The 24,387-nt window shown below is 34.3% G+C and overlaps 2 protein-coding genes across 17 annotated transcripts in view; one reads left to right on the top strand and one right to left on the bottom strand.

The window, feature by feature from the left end:
* The window catches only part of LOC111511485 (uncharacterized), a 147,192-nt gene extending 137,840 nt beyond the window's left edge, over positions 1-9,352 (top strand). For all 16 annotated transcript variants that reach the window (XM_074174354.1, XM_074174350.1, XM_074174344.1 and 13 more), the window contains 2 exons: positions 3,254-3,467; positions 8,624-9,352. In XM_074174354.1, coding sequence (XP_074030455.1) covers positions 3,254-3,467; positions 8,624-9,298 — 889 coding nt within the window. In that variant the 3' untranslated portion in view covers positions 9,299-9,352. The remainder of the gene's footprint in view (positions 1-3,253; positions 3,468-8,623) is intronic.
* Positions 9,353-15,223: 5,871 nt separating this feature from the next.
* Positions 15,224-23,039, bottom strand: LOC111509505 (uncharacterized). Its single transcript, XM_023165266.2, has 6 exons — positions 22,721-23,039; positions 22,365-22,666; positions 20,971-21,500; positions 19,037-19,337; positions 16,146-16,404; positions 15,224-15,616 (listed from the first exon to the last, which is right to left on the bottom strand). The coding sequence occupies exons 1-5, from the start codon at positions 22,831-22,833 to the stop codon at positions 16,187-16,189; spliced, it is 1,464 nt and encodes a 487-aa protein (XP_023021034.2). The 5' UTR covers positions 22,834-23,039; the 3' UTR covers positions 15,224-15,616; positions 16,146-16,186.
* Between the last annotated feature and the right edge of the window lie 1,348 nt (positions 23,040-24,387).

The raw sequence follows: 24,387 nt of genomic DNA, 5'->3' as shown, positions 1-24,387 counted from the left end.
GTGATTGGTTGATTCTGAACTCATTTGTGATCAAAGAGTTCAGAACTCTTGTGAGATTTTCGTGCGGTGTCAAGAAAAGAGAACCGAAGTTATTGAACAGCTCCCTATCTCTATAACAAAATAAATTATCGAACTGATGTTCATAATGTGAACATCAGGCGCATAATGATCCATGTTGTTAGACACTCTATTGAATTTCTCAAAAGGTCATTTACATAGCTCAATTCTATAACAACCTACCACCTTCCTTTCGGTCAAAATCTGTTTCCAGTTTCAGGTACTGCCTGAAAGAACACCTTATGAAAAAACAATAATACCCGAATATCTTCTACATTTGTTTGAAGGTGATTGACAATGTTTCATGATGAATTTCACTAGTTCGGACTTCCATTGTCTACTATATAAAATGATTTGAAATCCCTAAAACAACTATAAAAAGAAGAATTAAAAATGAATAGCTGAAAATAACAATTATATTAAGCAAAATAAACCTGAAATGAAATATTACTGAAATAAAATACAAGTAAAATAGAACAATTGAACAAAAATAAATAAAAATGAAGAAATGAAAAAAGAAAATAGAAATAAAAAGTTGAGAGATTCCAAGTCAAGTTAGTTCACGACGTTTCGATTGTTAGTATCTACAATCGTCTTCGGGTGATGACTGGACTGATTCCTCCGAGACATGACTATTTATAGGTCGTTCGAGTACTTTCACTTATCCCCGCTTTCCATTTTCCGCTTCACCGGTTCCATGGAAGATGACCGTTTGGCGGGAGTTGGACATTTTTCGTTTGATGATGGGTTTCCATATGTTACGTATTTCTACGCTGGCCTGGCTGAATACGTTGTTGGACAACATGTATGCGGCTTCCTTGAATTTTCTCCTAAACCAATGTTCCTCTCTGTACAAGATCTCATCTTGGAACCACTCGATGTTGTGTTGATGGGTCCAAACATGGTCTGCTATTCCTGATTTGCTGGTTTCCTGTGTGTTTTCTGTGCTCGGCAATGCGAACATTCAATGGCCTCTTAGTTTCACCAATATAGAATTTTCCGCACTCACAGGGTATCCGGTAAATGCAATTCTTGGAATCGCAGTCCGCGTTTGGTGGCCTGGTTTTCGTGAGGCTGTTACGGATAGTGTTACCGAATCTGAAGCAGGTTCTGATGTTATACTTGGAACCAATTCTTCTTATCCTCTCCGATAATCCTCTGATATAGGGAAGTGCAAGCACTGGTTGTGACAGCTTCTCTCTCCCGCTGTCTTTTAGCCAAGGTCTTTTCTACCATCGCTTTGGAGTAGCCGTTCCGTTGAAGATCATTTTTGATGATGTCTAGTTCTTTCTCGAGACCTTCCATCGTGTTACAGAGCCCGAAAGCACGATCTAATAGAGTCTAATAGCACGGTCTAATAGAGGAATCATCAAAACGATGTTGCCAAATGGTGAAATAGAAACGAATCCCTTTAAATGTTGAATGCATTAATTTTCATTCCTCTTTTTTAAGTATTTAGATAATTTTTTTTAAAAAAAGGTTGAAATGATAAGTTTTAAATGCGTTGTTTTAGAGCTCTTTTATGAAAACTACTTGATTTTCGTCAGGAGGAACATTCCCAATTAAATGTCGTACCCGCTATCACAATTACAATGTTAGGTTCTTTGTTTTTTTTTGTTTTTTATCTTTTTCATTTTTTTTTGTAAGGTGCAAGAGGAAGAATGAACTCTGTTCATTCTTGTATCCTATTGACAAATTTGTATTTTGTTTTTCTCCATAATAATGTATCATGTTATTTCTGATGTCAATAAACTAATTCATTTTTTTTTCACCGTAGTTGGGCACTGGTCAAGCCTATCCCCCTAAGCCCCGATACATTCGGGAGGGCGCGCCAGCATTATCAACCAACGACCATTCCCCACACCGTGGAGTAAGTGATCATTGGGTCTGAAAATCATGTGCCCTGAGCAAGCACAGTGAGCCAAGAATGACAGCCTTCTGCATCTGTCCGGCTAAGATTACTGCCTTAGTGCGGCAAGCCGGTATGATTTTAAGATTCGAGAGTAGATAGGACATCATTCCACCAAGGACTCCAGTAATATCAGAACAACCATTTCGACAGAGTGATCTGGATAGAGTCTGCGGAATTCGAAGAGAAAGATATTTTATACGTTTTTCCTCCTCTTTTCGGACGATATTCGTCTTGCCAGGAGCTGAAAACTCGTCCACAAATATCGTCTTGCTCTGGTGGTCGAGAAGGACCACATCAGGCTTATTAGCTTGTATGAGCCTGAGGGTGTGGAACGAATAGTTCCAATAAATTCGGCACTTCTCGTTCCCCACAACGGATTCAATATCCCCCGGAGCGTAGGGCAACACCGGTGTCTCGTCAATACCGTAAGAGTGCCGTAGATGGTAATATAGCACTCTTAGGGCCGCGTTATGTCGATGGATATAGGCCGAAACGGCATACGTTGAACATAGTGATAGCAAGTGCATTAGGGTCTCTGGCGCCTCGCGGCAGGCCCTGCACCTTGTATCAGGAACCTCTATACCCATCACACGACTGTGGTAGACTAAAGTGTTAAAAACACCATCCTGGCAAGCCATGATGAACCCCTCAGTTTCCGACTTCAGCCCACTCGACCTGAGAAAAGCGAAAGTGAGGCGCTTTGATAAGCCAAGGTCTTCAATGTTATTGAAGAAGACCCCATGCATCGGCTTATTCTTCTGTTTCCGCAGAAGTGAGGTGATCTCTGCGGCTTTTATTTGAGCTTTTTGCTGAACGGGTTCCAACTCGGTGACAGAGTTAGTATTATTATTAATAATAAAAAAAAATATTATTACCTTTTTGCTCGGTATAGAAATCATTTGAACCGATTTTTGTCCAATGACTTCTTCATGCTGTTTTCTTTAGCTCCACCGCTAGTGCGACAACTGACGATCACTTTACTGATTTCTGAACATTAAACAACAGTTTGAAATCACATTCATTTGTCTGACAGATGCAAGAGAAGTTCCGAACACACCCTATATTTGATTATCTTTGCACTTGATTTGCTTCTAAAAACACAATGATTTAATTTATATGAACGGTTTGTTTGAATCCCCTTTCTCATTCCTTTCTGCAGCAAAAAAATTCATAACACTATATTGTTATTCAACTTAGATATTATTTCATTATTTAAGCTTTCAATTTGTCCACATATAATGCGATTCATAATCAAATGATTTACATATGTTACATGTTTTTCAGTCATGCGAAAGATGTCGCAAAACAATCAATACCTAAAAGACATTTCGGAAAAGTGGTTTGTAGAATGTGCCTTGAATCGGCTGCAAAGACACAAATGGTTCCACTTACAACGTGGGATGTCAACTACGCCGGCAGAAGTGAAGCTTACAAGCAGAATAAAATTTTGCAAACCGAAAGGGTTAACAGTATGATCAATGTTGTGATGCCAAACTTTGTAAGTATAAAAACAAATAAAGCTGATTGTAACGTAATAGTAACCTAATGTAGGCTTTCACAGCTGACGTTAATATTTTGGTTGGTTCTTCTTTGGTTACGATCATGCAATTATATTTTTTTGAATGGAACACCCCGTATATTAATACATTTTTGGAATCGCTCTAGTATTTGAATACTTTTTTGTTAATAATGTCCTATACCTATCTTTATCTGTTTTCGAGATAAAAAATAAATTGTGCTAAATATGGTCCAAAACATAGCCTTAATTGAAATTAAGTACATCAGTACTCTCAATTCATGAAAAGTTGATATTTTGATGATAGTTTCGACAAACTCGAAATATTCAAATAACACCAAGAAATCGACTCCATATCATACAGGGCGTGCTAAAATTACTTTTATTTCCATTGTGCATAAAAGTAGTCGAAAGTTCATTTTTTCAAATGAAACCCCCTGTATATTACTCGATAAATTGAAAGATGGTGAAAAATGCTTCAAGGTGATATACACGTCCCTATACCTAAATCGTCAAGTTTTCTTAATAAAGCCGTTTTTGTGGAAAAATAGTTATTCACGTGTTGAAAGTGGCATTTTATTTTGTGAGTGGGGATTATTGTATTATTATTATTATTGCTTCCATTCGCAGTGCAGAAAAAGATTTAGGTGTATCACATGCTTCAGTACAACAACGAATTTTGAAAAATCACGGAATGCATCCGTATAAGTTTACCAAAGTTCAAGCTCTAAAAACAGAAGACTTTGAACGTAGAATGCATTTTTGTGAATTCGTTTTGATTCACACACAGGAAGATCGGGAATTTTTGTCAAAAATAATTTGGAGCGACGAATCAAAATTTACGAGGGATGGTATTTTCAATAAAAGGAATAAACATTTTTGGGCTGATCATAATCATCAATCATAATCATCATGTTACAAAAGAAATGGGTTTTCAAGAAAAATTTGACCTGAATGTTTTCTGTATTCTGAAGAACAATAAAATTAGCTTTTTTAATTATGAAGACACACTGAATGCACTGAGATATCTCCAAATATTGAGGACGACTGTAACGGATTTTCTTGAAAATTTGCCTTTAGAGGAATATAAGAATTCGTAGTTTCAACTGGACGGAGCGCCAGCTCATTCCACCCAGGAAGATTCCAGGAAACTTGACGAACTCTTCGACGATCGTCTAGGGCCGTGGGATTGGCCACCGAGATCACCCGATCTTACGCCACTTGACTTTTTTATGGGGTGTTTTAAAAGAAAGAGTATACAGTACTCCAGTGCCTACCAAAGAAGAATTGCGACGGCGAATAGTGCGGAGTATTGAAGATATGGATCCCTAGGAAATTGAAAAAGCAACCACAAGTCGCGTACAAAAAAATATTTTAAAGTGTTTAGCATTTATTGTGAAAATGTGATAGTTTGTTTACAATTTTGTTATTTTGAATCATCCTATTCTGTTATTGTCTGTACTTTCACATGTTTTAGTCCACAAAATCTTACTTTTTACCTAGAAATGACTGATTTTTGGTACAGTTGTTCCCTGGAAACTTTGAGCCATAGTTAAGGAAATTATTTTGTAACCTTACAAACTTCCTCTCGTTCATTGGTGTTAATTCAGGATACATTTGGTTGAATTTTTTACACGTTCTGACAATGATTTGATCACTTTGTTCATGTGTATAATAAATAATTTCGTAAGAACTTCGTTTGAATAATCGATATTTGCATTCATTTTGGAAGATGATTCGAAACACCGTCGATAACTCTTTGTAAAATACTTATAAAAGTAACCGAACTGCTATAAGCTTGATAATTCATACTACTACCTAAATCCAAATTCTAAAAAAAAAAATGTTTCTAGAAGAAGCGACTTTATTGAGAAAACTTGACGATTTATAGTCTATTTCAAAAGAGTGTAGAGTAATAAATCATGAAGTGTCATAAAATTTGCCTGAATTTCGTTGTCGTCCATGGGCGTAGGCAAATCTTAGGATTATTAAACTTAATAATTAAAGTAAATTAAAAATTACAGACATAGATAATAATAAAAGGCCATTTTTGGGAAGTAATTTGGTCTAAAACTAAGTACCTACATGTATTTAGGTAAGTAAAATTTCTTAAAAAAAGATTAAGATTAATTTTAGTGGTTCTTGTAAACTTATTTAATATGCAATTTGGGTTCATATACTTGAGCATGATTTCTCAAAAAAGGGTTAACACTTAGTTCCGAGGTGCCATGTCATTATAATAGTCCCTTTTTGACCCTGCCCACCAATCATGCAATACCTATTAAACCCAGGTAATTAAGAAAAAGGGTTTAAATATATTGTAATGGTGTCTTAAACATTCGAGTTATAATAGTAATTGTTACTACACCAATTAAACGTACAGTGATATTGTGATATAGAAATAGTGAAAAAGTTATAAAATGGGGACATTTACTCCAAAGAAAAGAAGTGTAAAAAATTCTCCGCTATCTGTTTGCGAAAAAGTTATAATTTTAAATGTATATGATTGCATAAAACACGATCACCCTAGTTTGTCTGTGCAAGAAAGTGTTGAGCGATGTGCCCGAATGACTGGAATTGGACAGTCCACGATTTTTAAATTATTGCGAGAAAGAAAGATATCAGGCCAGGTAAGTCCATGCAAGAGAAAATCAGGAAGACCAATAAAAATCTTAGATGAAGACACCAAATGTGACATTCGAAGAAAAGTTCATTCGTTTTATTTTAAAAAGGAAATACCCACTCTTGAAAAAATATTTATCGAGATAAGCCAAGATAACGATATTCCTTTGATATCCAGAAAACTTTTATGGAAAACTTTAAAAAGTATGAATTTTGCCTGGGAAAAGCACAATCGAAAGGCACTATTACTGGAAAGTGATGAAATTGTTTGCTGGAGACGAAAATATTTGACAACTATAAAGCAGTACCGCAGAGAGCAAAAGAAAATTTTTTATCTTGATGAGACGTGGATAAACGAAGGTTATATAGTCAAAAAAATGTGGCAAGATAAAAATATAACAAGTTCTCGCCAATCTTTCATAGAAGGCCTTTCGACGGGTATTAAAGTGCCTTCGGGAAAAGGGAAGAGGCTTATAATTGCTCACATTGGAAGCGAAGACGGATTTTTAAAAGAAGGTTTGTTAAGCTTTGAGTCGTGCCGGACGGGAGATTATCATGAGGACATGAATTCGGATGTCTTCGAAGACTACTTCGGGGAAATGTTAAAATTTCTTTCAGCTGATTCGGTCGTGGTTATGGATAATGCAAGCTACCATTCAAGGCGCTTAGAGAAGGTACCAACTTCAGCTTGGAGAAAGCAAGAAATTATTAACTGGCTGTCAAAAAAAGGTATTCAGTTTGAGACGAATTCAGTAAAGAAGGAACTACTAGCCATAGTAAAACAACATAAATCTCGCTTCATGAAATATGCCGTAGAAGATGTAGCAGAAAAGTATAAAGTAACTGTGCTGCGCCTACCGCCATATCATTGCGAATTAAATCCTATAGAACTTATATGGGCACAAGTTAAAGGATATGTTGCAAGGCACAATACCACATTTAAAATGAAAGATGTCAAGGTATTGTTTGATCAAGCCATTATGGAAATCACATCAGAAAACTGGCAAAAAGCAATCCAGCATGTTTTAAAAGAGGAAGATAAAATGTGGGAACTGGACAACTTGGTCGATCAGGTGGTTGACCCTATAATTATAACACCAGGGGATGATGACAGTTCTTCGGATGAAGACTATACTGAGGTAGAATAATTTAATTGAATTGTAAATATACTGTAGCGGGATAAGCAATCTGGACAGAGACCAGTGTATCAGTGACAGTGACACTTTTGCTTAGGTTAGGGTTTAGAATTAAGGGTAGTCTGAATAATTATTTTCTCGGAAGGTTCTCGAAAATTGTACCTAGTAATCTCTAGAACATTCAATTAGGGTATAAATAGAGTGTTGTTAAACGTTAAGGGAAGTTCACAGTTTTAGTATTGTTCAAGTGTCAAATTGTAATAACGTATCCAGTAAAGTTCTTGTCGTTTTTGTGAATAAATTGATTTAAAGTCCCCACAAGTGTTTCAATACGTAAAGTTCGTTCGTGTGTGTTTGTGAGTATTTCCCGATTTCGGTTCGTATATATTTTATTGTTACATTTTATATTTTTTTAATAACACTGTTCTGCTGTATTAAATTTTTATTTCCTTTAATATAATTTTTATGAATGCATATTCTTTTGGCAATTATCCCACTAGCGCGCCTCTGACTCAGTATTTATCCGTCGATAACAATGGACAAATCCCTCAAAACAGGGTGATACCTACCTGCTCTTTATGAAACGACATAATTTTGCAATGCGGACTAGGGAAGTGACAGAATTTATTGACGGATTACCCTGTAGCGCTTTTGAATACTTAATGAGATTTTATTACTCTACACTCTTTTGAAATAGACTATAGGTATAGGGACTACTTTTATGCACAATGGAAATAATAGTAATTTTAGCACGCCCTGTATGATATGGAGTCGATTTCTTGGTGTTATTTGAATATTTCGAGTTTGTCGAAACTATCATCAAAATATCAACTTTTCATGAATTGAGAGTACTGATGTACTTAATTTCAATTAAGGCTATGTTTTGGACCATATTTAGCACAATTTATTTTTTATCTCGAAAACAGATAAAGATAGGTATAGGACATTATCAACAAAAAAGTATTCAAATACTAGAACGATTCCAAAAATGTATTAATATACGGAGTGTTCCATTTAAAAAAATATAATTGCTAGGAATTTTTGATAGAAGTGGCAACGCCGCAATGCTGAAAATATTTTAGATCGATAGAACAAGTAAGGAAATGTGAGAGGTGAAATTTTCAGAAAAATCATGCTTTGCGTTTTCCAGAAACGTCTAACCTACCATCGACCGTGAGTCACGCTGTATACTCTATTCTTGATACAGGCTCTGTTGTTTATGTTTGAATGTCACTTTTAGTATAAGATGATTATAATTGCTAAAAATTTTGTCGTTATTTCTGTTTTGTATGTTAGAATGTCCAGTTAATAAAGTCTTTATAATCAACCTTACAATGTAAGTAGGAATTACTAATTTTACAAAGATTCTTTTATTTTTAGGATTTTGACATAGCCTACAATCCAATGATATGCCACAAATGTGTTGCACGACTTGAGTCAGCTTTCAATTTTATCGAGGAGTGTAAAGAATCTGAGAAAGTGATCCATTCGTATAAAACCAAATTTGCTTCCCATCAAGAATTAGTTTCCTGCGACGACGTTGCTCAGAACAGGCGATTACTAGAAAAAGAAGAGTCACGACGAAAAAGAAGGAAGTCTTCCAAACAACATGATAATGATAGATTGGTGACCAGCAGTCCGCTCGGACAAAACGAGTCAATATCTGCCGGCGATACTAGTCAAGTAGAAGTACATGAATTTGAAAGGGTTGATTGTGGTGAGAGCCAAGAAAGCATCACAATGGAAACAAATTCGGAAATTATGACTTCGATCAAATCTGAACGAGAAGATTTGGAATGTGACGACAGCGAAGGTAATTCATTTCTAATAAACACAGCAGATTTAACGTCAGTTATAGTCAAGGAAGAGGTTTCGGTGAAAGAGGAAGTTCCTTGCGATTTCAATGATCTTCCAACGAATGACCAACATTGTGACCTCATTGTGAAAGATGAAGCCTACTCACTGACTATTGCGTATGGTACAGATGAGAATGATGAGTATCACAGAGATTCTGCATTATCGAGAAAACGAAAAGAAATGGATCCCGGAACTTGATCAGTTGTGTTGTTTATATTTTGATTTTTTCCATTAAAAACATTTCAATTTTTATGTATTTATTTATTTCGAACAATAAAAGGTCTTGAAGTAATAATGGTACTGGCCGAATTAAAAGAGCTTGAAGTAGTAATGGTACTGGCCGAATCAATGGTTAGAAGTATTTGTTGAAAATGCATTTAGTGAACCACGCAACAGTGCCCAATACCAAATTTTTTCATTTCGAATACAAACCTCAGTATATTATTCAATTTTTGGATTCTTCAGATTATTCCAGGCATATCTCATGGTCATTATCCTATACCTATCTTCAATTGATTTGAAAATATTAGCGTGTTTCCATATCTACTGAAAAAAAAAATACATTGAAGAAGAGGAAATTATTTGATTCAGAAATTCGATACAACATATTCAAGTTAGGTATTGAAAATGAGAAAGTAAGCAGAAATCATTTCAGAACCTTTTTTTTTGAAAAAGCTGTATAAGTAATTTTGTGGGAGAGAAGAAGAGACGGGATTTTTAGACGGATTACTGTAGATCGACCACTTCGAGGCTAAAATCTTCGGAAAACATTTCGCAAACCAACGTCCAACAATGCTTTAGTTAACACTATCATTGCCAAATGCCTGATTAATTTTTTTGGGCTTTATCGATCAGTATAAACCACTACACATTAGAAATTTTTAATGAGATACACAATACAAAAATCGTGACATTAAAACGGACAAAACTTTCAAAACGACCTAATATTTACTGGAGATGGATCAATTCCGTTGATATATCAAATTCAAAATCATTTACAGGCCTATCAATAATTTATTGGATTAATTTTAGTAGAAACTTTTAAGATTAATAATGTCACTCTTACAGTTAGCTTTGGACATGACATTACTAATGTAATGTTTGCCAGGTGGATGGAGATAATATATGAGTCCAGGTCAATTCGTTTACTAGGCAAATCACACTCGTATTTTTTTAATTACTTCAGAATGTCCATTAGTTCTTTTGATGAATTTATTAGAATTTTGAAATGAAAAATTGAACGCTGTGAAACCAATATGAGAAAAAGTACACGACGGTGTACGCGGTTGGGTACGACTGCAAGTTTGTGCTTAGTGTACGGCGGATGCCGCGATGACATCTCGGCGGAGATCAGCAGCAAGTTGACGCAGACGCCCGTTTTGACTTTTGTGAACGCCCGTGTACGTCTAGTACAGTATTTCTTATGGGCGGCTTGAGTTCGCTGGAACGCGACTGCAATTGTGTGGTCGATCCGACCGCAAAATGTGGCTTGTGTACGGGCTTTCTAACCTTACATATAACAAAGACATAAATTAGACTACTCCTTGACTGGTAACAATGTGGTAGCTTCTGGAAGTTACACTTTCTACCTTTGGCTATGTCTAATAATAATAATGATAGGTATTTATTCCCAGAATGATACAATAAATGTGTAAATATTTACTGAAACAGGAAAAGCTGAAGATCAGCAGGTTGTATCAGAAGATGCAATCTCTATTTTTCATCCTAGGTAAACTTCTATGTATCAAAACTAATGTCAGGTATTCGAAATTTCGATACCACTGCCACCAATGTCTCGATTTCATGGTTTTCTTATAATTATTAGTTTTCAAACGTATTGAACTGAAGTCACTTGCAAGTATTGTCCATTTTCAAGCTATTTTCTATTATATTTTTGTTGTGACGTCTTAAAGCAAGTCTCAATTCTGAGATGAAAGCTTGACGTAAAGTAGAGCAAGTTCGTTTTCCAAAAGCGTATTGACTAAAAATCCCATTTACTCCCTTTCTCTCACCACTCTTCAACACAGTTGTTTCTACTTCCCTAGTTGAAAAAAGCATTGAGCCATAAAACACTTCTCAGTTCTTATCATTCCCTTTTTCACTATCACCTTTCATATCAATCAATCAATCAATTTATTCATTGTAAATGAAACATTACAACGTCGTTATTTCCTTAGTATTAAAATTAAAATACATATACACAGAGATGCACAGATCAAAATAAAATAAAATTAATATATACAAAATTATTATGCACATGTAAACCTACAAGAGATGTAGAACATGTATTATTCATTTATAAAATCTTCTATTGAATAGAAACATTTTTCTATTAGGACATTTTTCAGCCAGATGGAGAATTCATTCGAGTGTTTCTTTTTTGCAAAGTCTGGAATTTTATTATATAATTTTGCGCCCCAATAATCGCATCCTTGCTGTGTTTTCTTCAATCGATGAAGAGGAACTTGCAGTAAATCTTTATTTCTGGTATCATAGGAATGATTGAGTAAATTTTTTGAGAACATCTCTGGATTTGCGTGAACATATTTTAGACAACTATATATAATATGCACTGGGAATGGTGAGGATTCTATGTTGACGAAAAGCCTCTTTGCAGCTTTCTCTATATGCAAGTCCGCATAGAATTCTGATGGCTTTTTTTTGCTGAAGAAATATTTTGTTTGAATCAGAACTTGTGCCCCACAAAGGGATTCCGTAAGTTGCTATGCTGTGAAAGTTTGAAAAATAGGTTATTTTAGCCGCTTGATGTGTTGAAATTGTTTTCATTCTCCTTATACAATATATTGCTGAATTAAGCTTCTTACTCATTTTGCTTATTTGTACCTTCCAATTTAGTTTTGAGTCCAGATGTATTCCAAGGAATTTTAGTGATTTTTCCTCTGTATTGTTTTTGCTTGACATCATTAGCCTTTGAGTTTTTTCTTTGTTTAGCAGGAGTATATTTGCCGTAAACCAAATATCTGCTTCGGCTAGAACTTGCTCTGTCTGTTGTCTTATGTCACCTTCATCTTTGCCTTTAACTAGAAAAGTTGCATCATCTGCATATGCACTTGATGCATAAACCTTGATATTTTCGAGAAGATCGTTTGTGTAGATGATAAACAGAATTGGCCCTAAAATAGAACCTTGGGGCACTCCTTGAGTTACCGGAATTGTCTGAGATAGTGAATTTTTCCACCATGTCGATTGGAAACGATTTGACAGATATGACTTGAGCAGTTTATACGAAATTCCTCTTACTCCATAATATGATAATTTCTCTAACAGTATTTCATGGTCAACAGTATCGAAAGCTTTACTCAAGTCACAGCTTAATATCTGGGAGTCCTCTTGATTATCAATGGCATCTATGATTTTTTGAATAATCTCTATCATTGCTGTCATTGTAGATTTTCCTTGCTGATATCCATGCTGAGAGCTGTTGAAAAATGCTGAACTGTCAAAGAACTGGACTAATCTCTTTTTGATTACCATTTCGAAAATCTTTGATATTACTGGTAGAATTGAAATGGGTCTAAAGTTATTTGGAATATCTTCCCCTTTTTTAAAAACTGGTATAACTTTTGCATGATTTAGTTCATCTGGAAACACCCCTTCGTTTATGCATTTATTGATTATTAATGTAATAGGTTGCGCTATTACATCACCTAAGTCCTTCAAAATTGTGGTTGAAATTCCAAATATATCTTCAGTACGTTTACGTTTAATTTCATTCAAAATTTGTTTAATTTCTTTTTCATCCGCTTCAGAAAAATAGATTGATCAGACATTATCTATATTATTATTTCTCAGCGTTTCAATAGCGGGAACATTGATTTTTCCTATTTTACTTGCTGTTTCTGATCCTACCATTGCAAAATAGTCGTTTAACTCATCAGCCATGAGTTTAGATTTGTTGATTTTTGTAATATTCGGTGCTGTTTCAGACTTAATAATATTCCATATTGCTTTAGTAAATATATGGGATACTCCTTTAGGGTAGATCTACGTACGCGATCAGAGCTTTTCACATGCAGAAAAAAGCCATCAGAATTATCAGCTGGAGCTACATTCGACGCACACTGTCAACCACTTTTTAGAAAATTGTGAATAATGTCTGCCCTGTATGTTGATTTTCTACCCCCTGTTAGAAATATATAAACACAAAATACTACTCTCCAAACACTCAGATCTTCATAATTAGGAAACTAGAAATGCGGGACAACTCAGACAGCCAAGATTTAGATAAATCTTCGATAATATTCATTACTACACCAAAAGTTCCTAACTGTGTGTTAGAAACTAGATTTCTTTCATGTCATACCAATTTTTAAGCAGTTAGAGGTTGAACTCTGAGCTTGTAAAGCAATTATTGTGGGTTCGATTCACACTGAATGCAGTTTTTTAAACCACTTATAGTCAGTTCACAAGTGCCTTTGACGTCAAACTTTTTTCGTCTCCGAAAAATATGAACGAGGTGTCTTTGATTCAAAAAGAAGAAAGTTTACCAAAATAAAGTCTGACCTCTCGGAACTGTAGAACAAATATTTATAATTTTTCCAGAGTTGAAAATACTGAATAAATGAATGAACTATGAACTATAATCCGAGGTTTTCAGTATATAGGGATGTTTTAATGATCATTTCGAAATGAAAATGTGTCTTCAATTAAAGGGAGTTATAAAAATGCAAATTTGTAATTTCACTAGTTATTTATTGTATAAAATTGGTTATTATAAAAATAAATATAATAATTCACAAATTACTTTCAATCTCACCTATCATAATAAAACTTAAATATACCATAAATTCATCTCAAATGATAACATGTTTTATAATGTTCACATAAAATGTTCAACATACTGACAGATGTTCAAAATTTATATAATAGATTCAAATAAAAAAATTATCCGGAAAAAAGCTTTATGGCTTTCTCTTTTTCGCCTTTATAAAGAAAATTGAAGGAAACTTCCAAAAAAAAAGAAAGCAATTAAGATCAGAAGTATTTTTTCTTTTGTTTCATTTTCTCATGTTACATTTCAGTCTTCGGAGCGGTCCATGTGGCAAGGATCCAGGTCTTTATGCACATTACAACGATGAGGTTCGTTCATATAAACTCAAATACATATATGCAACTAATTTTTTCTTTTATTTTCAGTATTTTACTATTAATGTAAGTTACAAAAAAGATTTGAAGCTCTATAACTTCTACTTGATTATCTGCGAACGCTTTCGACAGCTGGTTGTGCTGTCATCCTCTAGGCACTATTCTATCTGAATGTGTCATCCTGTGTGTGTCCTTTTATATGGTCCGAACGCCTCAATACAGGTACTCTTGTTGCTTTAGGTAAATTTGACTGTATTTGGATTACCTCAAGTACTATTCTTTGTGTTGAAACTTCTCTAGGTTTATTGTTTCTAGGAGTGTATATTGATTTGTTTAATATATTGAATGTTAGGTCTTGTTGTGTTTTGATTTGTACTTGTTCCTCGATAAGTGATTGTTGACTGTTAAATTTATGGATGTTTAAGTTTTCCCAAATGTCCATGCGGTTTCCCTTTGGAAAAAACTGATCCAAAGGTACGATGAACACAAAAAGGCATACATAAACCCAATAGTATATAAATCAAACCTCGCAACACTCGCCATAACAGTCAAAAATCACTTATCGAGGAACAAGTACAAATCAAAACACAAGACCTAACATTCAATATATTAAACAAATCAATATACACTCCTAGAAATAATAAACCTAGAGAAGTTTCAACACAAAGAATAGTACTTGAGGTAATCCAAATACAGTCAAATTTACCTAAAGCAACAGAAGTACCTGAATTGAGGCGTTCGGACCTTATAAAAGGACACACACCGGATGACACGTTCAGTTTGAGGAGTGCCTAGAGGATTACAGCACGACCAGCTGTCGAAAGCGCTCGCGGATAATTAAATAGAAGTTATAGAGCTTCAAATCCTTTTTGTAACTTACATTAATAGTAAAATTAATATATATATATATATATATATATATATATATATATATATATATATTTTTTTTTTTCAAAGTAACTTTACCAGTGTATTTGTTAAATGAAAGGTTTTCTTTCAAACTACGATCTAGGTAAATTGTAAAATTGTTCATTGCGAATGAGTTTTTTTAAAATTGGGAAATTATAACATATATATTTTAGATACATCTAGTATTTTTTATAATTTCGCTATAGTGAATATGTTTATTATTATACATCCATATAAGACAGTGATTGCTTTCTTTCTTTGGAAGTTTCCCATAATTCTTTGTATAAATATGGAGAATTGGAAACCAAAAACTAATCTCTTCTAAAAAATCCCCCTTTCAATTTAAACAAAAAAAATATCTTTCACAGAAAGTAGGTATAATTCAACCTCTCCCCATGGTGCTACTTGTGAGTCCCTGTATTACCGACTGCTGCTCTGCTTCTCGGCCCTGAATGTGAAAAATATTTGGGAATCAACATTTTTCAATTGGCTGCCACCAACCTAGAAAACATACAACATTCGGTTTAATTGAATAAACGTTCCTTAGCGAAAAATTACTAAAAATTGTGGGACAGGAAATTCGAAGATATCAAATTCAATTCTTCATATAAAAAATAACATTAAAACTAACTTTATCATTACTATAGAGCAAAATATGATCGCATCATGATAAATTATAATATTGGTGAAGGTATTTACTTTTAACTGTATATTATACATAGATTATAGTCCGACAGGGTGACTGTCATAGAACTGCATCGAAGAATATTCTAAAAGTATGACTAGGAAAATTATGAAAATTTGGTAGTATGGAAATTATGTTAAGTAGGTTTGAACTGTGTTATTTTGAATGGAACATACTAAATTTCATTACAGATTTAGATTCTACATGAAATTATAGATCTCATATTGCACACATTTTACCTATCTTGCATATTTTCAGGAATATTTCACATTTAGGGGTGTAGGATTCCTGTGAATTCCAAAATAAATCTTCATCTTTCATATGCATGAATTATATTTATCTTACCAACTCAATGTAATAATAATGTATCTATCAGGTGCGGCAAACTACCCAATATTTTCTTTAATTATGAAGCAATTCGGCACCGCCGACAATTGGTTGATTTTCTGTTCCACATCCCTTTCTTTTTCCTTCAATTGCAGAAAATCTTTCTGCAATTTTTTGTGTCTCTCACTCAATTGCATCAGCTGATTAGAAAGGGCCTGCTTTTGCGATATATATTCTTGTTCCCTGTTCTGGAGGATTTTTATTTCTGTTTCCCTTTCTGTAATGAAACTCACAATCAACAAAATAATTTGGGTATGAAAAATAATAATCAGATTTTGTTAATGGAGGTGTCGGCCTCCGATTTTACATAATCTCTTGAAAAGAGAGAATTTCTCAATTATTTCTATCATGTAAATCAACATATATATTTAGTGAAAGCATATTTCACAAAACGTTTAAATGAAAGTAAAATGTGTTTTTATAGAGGTATAGAACTTAAAAGTAGGCAACACTTTTTTATCTGGTGGCCATTTTATCAGTTGTCAAGTGATTCATGTTCAGTTTGGTTTGGCATTTCAATATGAATAGAGTGACGCCTGAATAACGCTTTCGTATTGTGCAAATTTATTTTGAAAATCATGGTTCCACTCAAAATACGTATCGCGCACTACGTCCATTTTAAGGTCAACATAATCGTTCATCAGACCAATTAATTTGATTAACTATTGGACATTTTCGCAACAAGTTTACTCTAAATGATAATACGCATCCACAGAGACGTCATACAATGCATATAGAAGAAGTCATTGCTGCTGTGGAGCATAGCGTAGAGGAAGTCCCGAATCAAAGAGTTAGCCAATCGAAGAGTTCTGGGAATAAAGCTGTTATATGAATAATTAAATCTGTGAAAAGAAACGTAAAACGTTTGCACCTGTCTAGTTGAACAACTGGGGACATATAAAGATACTTTTGAAAGAAGCTGAGAGCTGTCCGTTGATTATTTTGAATAGAAGTATTAAATCTGTTTTCTGCGAGCCTCAAGAGAAGGTATGTTCAAAATACATTCCAAGGCAGTGAGTATAGTATACACGCATCTTGAAGGCAATATATCACAGGAAATTGTGCTGTACAGCCTCGAGTTTCACTTTTTGTGTAACGTAATGAGGGGATCAATAATCGAGATGAGTTATAACCAGGGAAAAATAAAGAGATTTAATAGCAGTGATGTTGGTGAAATCACGTGTGGTTCTCTTTATAAAACCAAGCATTTTCATAGATTTTTGAATTACAGCGAAAATGTGCGACCTAGCAAGGCGTAGATTCGGTTAATGGGCCCAAAACAAGATTGCCGTTGATCTCAATTTTCATAAACGAATTTTGTTTAGTGATGAATCTCACTTTTGTTTGAATCCATACGTCAATAAACAAAAGTGGCTTATTTGGAGTTATGATCATCCAGAAAGAGTGACTGTTTGGTGTGGTTTATGGGCTAGTGGAATCATTGTCCGTACTTCTTTAAAAACGATGCTGGTCAGAACGTTACAGTCGATGATGACCGTTATAAAGCAATGATTATTGGCTTTTTCGTTTATCAATTGAACAGCCATGTGCAGGAGCTGTGTTTTCAGCACGAAGGTGCAACATGTCAAACATCTCGTGCCACAATTAATTTATTGAAGGAAACGTTTGGTAATCGCATAGTTTCACGTTTCGGACCCGTGAATTGGCCTCCAAGATCGTGCGATTTAACGCCGCTAGACTATTTTCTGAGGGGATATGTAAGTCGCTAGTCTACGTCGATAGGCCCGAAACGATTCACCACTTGGAAGACAATATTCTCCGCGTTATTGCCTGTATACGGCCACAAATGTTGGAAAAAGTAATCGAAAATTGGAATTAACTACGTCCGAGCCAGCCGTGGGGGTCATATGCCAGAAGTCATTTTAAAATTATAATGACAGAAGATTATCTTTCGAATAAAGTAAAGTTCATGTCAATTCAAAAATTCATCTTTATTTCATTCCATTTCAAAGTTTTATTCCTCTATAAAAAAACATCCTATATTTGTCTCGAGCGGGCAATTTTTTTAGTTTGTGTCTGAAAATTACTTTTTTGCTTGATCTACAAATCTTTGAAAAGAGTTCATTTTGAAATTATATGTTTTCTTCCATTGTTTGGAAGATTCCCCCTTTTGTATAAAGATGAAGAAGTAGAAGGCCAAAACCTTCATTTCCCAAAAACTAGTTAGATATTTGAAAACAGTAAATTATCCCTGCTGGAAATTATCAATGTTATTGTTATATTTGTTTATCTGTCATTCTAATTCGGGGTGTTAGGAAGCTTTGACTTCAGCTATGAAATGTTGAAACTTAAAATTTATTCTATACCCCCGACTCCACCTACAATAATTTTGAATAGGAGATTACAGTGGAGGTTAAAACATCATGAATGTTTCTAGTTACAGTGCGAACCTACAAGTTTTGACTTGTTTGTTTTGTTCGTTAGAAACCCTTCAAGCTCCCCTTGATTTTGTTTGTTTTGAATTAAAGTGGTTTATAGTTGATATGAAAACTGAATTATATTTTTCTTTGACTCTGACTTCGGCACCGACTCTGATAAATCAAATTTTAAATCTCCTGATCTTACTCCGGTTTGGTGAACCAACCTCTGTAATATCCATGTTTTCATAATCTTGTAATTATAATTTCATGTAAATTTTTAATGAATGAATTATATTATTGAATTGAATCATATAATGATACCCCATGAAAATCCATATAAAAACAGTTTACTGTATTTTCACTACTTCCTTGAGCAGGGCTACCCTGTTGTACAGCAAATTTTTAATAGTGAGAAGCACAGTAAAGTGAGTTTGTGAGTTTTTAATTATATTGCTATAGTTGACTTACTTGAAACTATTGATGCCAAGTTTGCCATCACATCAAAAATTGATGAATTCAATGAAGCACCACTGACTTTACCATCTCCAGTGCTTCTCAAATTAGGCATGCCATCAAGGCTAGATTCATCTAGGGAAGTACTGAATGAAACTGCGCTGGTGGTGCCAACATCATCAGATCCCAATTCTCTAGTAATATCACCTGCTACAGATTGTAGATGCTGCTTACCTTGAAGATGTTCACGTTTATTGTGTAGATTGTGAAACCATTGGTCACAAGTTCGACAATACAGTTCTTCATTATCTTCTTCCTGAACAGCATATGTTGCTTTTGTTTAAATAAGACATATGTGAGTTCAATTGAGGTATATCATAGAAGTGAGTAGATAGAGTTATTAACCGCTTTACACATATGTATTTGTAGTACGTCAGAGGTAACCTTAAGACTAAAAAAAAAATCAAACAATACAACTTACAAATTATTATGTACATTTCGACAGGAAGGATACATTTAAAATGAAGTAAATTAATACTGAAACATTTCAAACATGATAGAGGGAGAGACCTAATATTGAATTTTGTGGTACTCTGTGAGTTATATTTTAGATAAAATAGAAGATTTAACCAATTGACATCTACCAGTAGATCCGATTAGTGAGCAATTCCCTCTATTCCATATTGGTGCAGTTTTCTGAGCAAAACTTATGATTCATGCAATAGAATGCTTTATAAAAATCGAAAAAACTTCAAATAAAAATGAAAAGAAGGTAGGTGTCATGATTATTTTTCTTGGCTTGAAATCCAAATTGATTTGAGCTAATTATTTCTGTTATGTTTGAGAATTCTGTTGAACGAATTTCAAGAAACTTTTCAGTAATTTTTGCGTGTGATGTAACAGAAGTAGGTCGATAATTTGAACGGTCTTGGATGATAATGTTCAATGAAACCCACAGCTGCAATGATTTAAGGAACCTTTTTTTCAATGAAAGCTGCAGTGAAAGACAGAGGACAAATCTCATTCAGCGATAGATGTCCAAGCTTGGGTTTGCAACAGACTGCCCTAGGATTCCCCCATAGTGTCACTACATAATGTTGTGGAATTGGCCGCGGTGGTAGTGCGCCCGACTCACGATCGGAAGAACGTGGGTTCGATTCCCATTAATCTGGTTGAGGCGGGGATGATTCTGCAACAGTGTTAGGAATCGCACGTTAAAAGGTAAGACCTCGTTAGTCCTTAGCTCGTACAAGTTTCTCAACTTCTGAGAGTTGTCGTTCGTATGGGGGCGACAGCTGATTAACGGAAAAACAGATTTTAAACAGACAGACAGACAGAAAATTGCGTTGCCTTTCAAAAAATCAAGAGTGAGTTATCTTCAATGCGGAGAAGATTGTTACGTGCTTCAGAAGATGAACATTTATGCTAGACAGTCTTTTACCGAGGTGAATGTATTGAAGTCAAACCTAAGAGTTAAACAGTTAGTCCCTTCAGGCAATTTGAGTTGGTACAAAATGTTGGTCTTTATGATTTATTTTCATTGAGTTTCAGTCTACTGGTATTAAATTAAATATGCTAATGCTAATTTATTGATCCAGTTTTTTATAGCAGAAAATTGTTGAACACGCAAAACACTTCTAACTTTTATACCTCTCATCAACAAACTAATCATACTAAACAGCTGAAGCTGTTAACATATGTTCGAGACGAGTTTACTAGCATAAAAAAACGCTAATCGAATGTACGTAGCCTACGAAATTTGAACAATCACCTCATTTTTTGAACAGTCACGTATATATTTTACGAATTTATTTATATTTTGAATTTCCACACAAGAGAATAAAGTCTACTCTTCTTCGCAAGTCCCTAACCTTTAGTTTACTGTTAATGTAGTCATGCAACGACCCTATTAAGTTTTCGAATAGTCTGAAATAAATTTAAATGCTCACATCAAAATCATCAGTGGCATCCATGTCACTCTCGGAAAGGATATTATACTGCAGCCTCTTTTTCCTCTTTTTAGTAAGATAAGTTCTATAAGCGTCCGACTGTCTGTATTGTTTCAGTTCCTCTCTATACCTTTTTTTGTCTTCTTCAGCTTTCTCTAAATAAGGTTTTTTCTCTTCCAAAGTCAAGCTGGACCATTTATTACCAATTATTTTAGTAATTTCGTGGAAGACTAATTTACTTTCTTTGAACAACTTTCTTTGTTCGTTGAGATAAAGAGTGTACCCTGTTGCTGGAGCCTTGGGCGGCAGATTCAATAACTCGGGTTTCCGTTTTCTACCCTTAGGCCAGCCGCCTCGTCCCTTCTTTGGTTTAGCTGCATCTGCCAGAGTTTTAGCCATAACAGGAATTTGGATGGCAGGTTCAATTTTTATAACTGGTTTATTACAAATAATTTTTATCGTTCTTTCATTCAGGTCAGATTCACTTTCAACTCCCGTAATATTCAAGGAGGTTCTGTCAATAGTACTTGCTGAAATAACATTTTGTCAGGAATTATTCATTTCAATGGCTTGCAAATAATTTCGACTCACATATTTTTGTCCTCTAATAACCAATCTGAACACTGCACTCTAGTTTTTGAGGTTCAACAATAATGTGTTACATACATACAAAAATACAATAAGGTTTACTTCATCAATTGGTACTCCATATCATGTGTGAATTTGTGTTGGAAAAGTCTATGCATTTTTTAATAAGTTAGATGAAGTAAGCTTTAAAATAAGTAGAGCAAGCACCAAAAAATGTCATCACCTAACAAAAAATCGGTCATCAAGAGTGTATCATTATATAACATTTTTATGGACTGTACTACCACCTATAATAACTAAATAAAATATTTTTTTAAAATACACAGAAGTCATGTTCCATTTGCTACCCTAATTGAAACTAGTTATAGGTACAACACTGGCCGGCAAGGGGCTTATTGTAATCTAATAAGAATTTAGTTGGAAGAGTCTATACCTGTGCCATCACGTTTGGTGCTTGTTATGATCCTCTTTCCATTTTTTGACTGACTTTTTTTAGGACAAATAAAAACTAAACGCTAGTTAGGTGAAGATATTAGAAATATGATACCAAAAATATATTCTGGGGAAAAATGTTTTCATTCTGTGAAAAACTTTTAAAATGGGTGATAAAAAGTCTGCAGCCTGCAATTGTAAAAAGACTGTAGTTATGGATTTTTCTGAAATAGTCAAGTTTTTTCAGTGGCAATACCAAGGCAAGTATAACAAGGCCCCAAACTTTTGCTTCAGATTCGTGATCAGCGGACAAAAATACTTGTGTCCAATGAATATTTCATTTACAAGTTTGAGCAATTGAAACAAATAATTACCACTGGGTCTAATATTTTGTGTATGTCTTCCATATCTGAATACATTCGATTGAATGTCACTCAGTAAAGGTGGAAAAGTTTTGTAGGTGGACTGAACAGTAGATCCAGATGTGGTAGTGCTTATATCACTACATTCACTTGAGAAACCATCGCTATCACAACTGAGATTGGTTTGAGCTAATTTCGAAGTATGTGTTACTACATTCTGCTGAGAAATCAACTGCGCAGCAACGTTTCGTAAGTCATCAACTGATAAGTTTGAATCTAATGAAAGTGCATCATTTAAGGACATACAAATTAAACTAAAAACAAATATTTTGTAAGTAAATACTGAAACTCAAAGCCTCGAAATTTACCCTGTAGTTGTCTCCACGAGAATTCCATTTCCCAATAAATTATTAGCCTCGTCGGCCGTTTCGCCATCCATTTTCTGTCCTAATTTTATTTTATGTTGAAAATGGGAATCCATACCTAGCACATGCTAGTTGAAAAATTCCAGGGCTTGGGTGAAAAAGCTTCGACGATTTTAAGTAAACATATTGAATTATATTTTGCTTCAGAAACAGAATCGCATCTTTATTGAAGAAAATTCTGAAAATTGAATTGGTTAGATGATTTTTTTTGTCACTGAACGTCAGACAGAACGTCTGACTGTCCAACTGACAAGTGACAAGACATGACAAATCAGTCACGTTTATGCAGCGTTGCAAAAAGAAAATGATTTTTTTCGTACTTTATTATATAAAAATGTAATATGTATGTACAATGAAAAGGTAATACTATCCTTGTAGCCAGTTGTTAGATAAGAGGCTATTGACATAGTATGAAGATAATATCTTTATACCATGCCTTGCATAGTATAAAGAAATGAAGATGCTCCATAAGAAATTTACTGTTCTTATAAAACAGTTGTAAAACCCAGGGTTCGTTAATAAAGGGAATTACGAAATGTCCAAGATTTTCCTGAAACGTTTGTGAGTCACTGGAGAAAAATAACTCTAAATTTGGAATGATATGGAATATATAAGTAAAATCTGGCAGAAACATCCATTTCAATAGGTATCATTTAGCTTTTGGAGCCTATTTGTGTATTGTCGATACATAGTTTTTCAAAGACTATGTTTTATTTTCAAGAATAATTTGGTGATATGTGTACCAGATTGGAAGATTTAATCGTGTTTTTGATATTGCTGAAATTAGGAAGGAGTTCGTAAGAGTTTATCTGGCATTAAAGTACAAGCTCTCACACTAAGATTTTTAAGGATAATTAAAAAAATCTAGAAAATCTCTCTTTTAATGAATTCATGAGATCATGTGTTAGGTATTACTTTCAGGCAATATTGACTAAAATTCAGAATCAGGAAAGGATGATATGACATATCTTTCATAAGATTTTTTTTCAGAATATCTGGTATTAATTTATTGAAAAACTTTGAGCACGCTGAAGATAGGTATGCTTTATATCTGAAGTTCTTTCAGAAATCGTTTAAAAACAGCAACCCCGGTGTGACAGACAAATCATATCAGCAGAATTATTTTACTAAAGTACAGTTATCGTCAGCTAGAACAGTGTATTAACTTAGATAGAAATTCAACGTTTCTTAATCACAAATCCTGTGTAATCCACATAAACTACTTAGTAACGGCGTCCATCAGGTCTACCAAATTCGCAAAAAGTGTTAAACATAAATACAAATCAATTTCGTCACATGAATAACAGGCTTTTAGTAAATCCACAAAATTTGAAAATTGGTTTCACAACAATAGAAGTATGGAAGTTTATACTGACGTATAAGAAAATGAATATTTCGAAATGAAATCTCGAAACAGTTATTTTTATTATTATATTTCCCAACGTTCATATACAGAAGGTTCTGGTAAGTGCCTGCCGTAAAACAATTTCTTTTCCGGCTAATACCACGCTAGATATTGATTTATTCCCGACAGACCAAGATGCCTCACAGAAAATAGTCTTATAGATGCTATTCGTTCATCCAGCAGCAAGACCACGCTGAAATCAATC

Source organism: Leptinotarsa decemlineata, unplaced genomic scaffold (assembly GCF_025532065.1).
Source record: "Leptinotarsa decemlineata unplaced genomic scaffold, Ldec_3_MD MMD2_tig00000576_RagTag_RagTag, whole genome shotgun sequence".
Classification (NCBI taxonomy): domain Eukaryota; kingdom Metazoa; phylum Arthropoda; class Insecta; order Coleoptera; family Chrysomelidae; genus Leptinotarsa; species Leptinotarsa decemlineata.
This window is presented reverse-complemented; position numbering and strand designations above follow the sequence as displayed.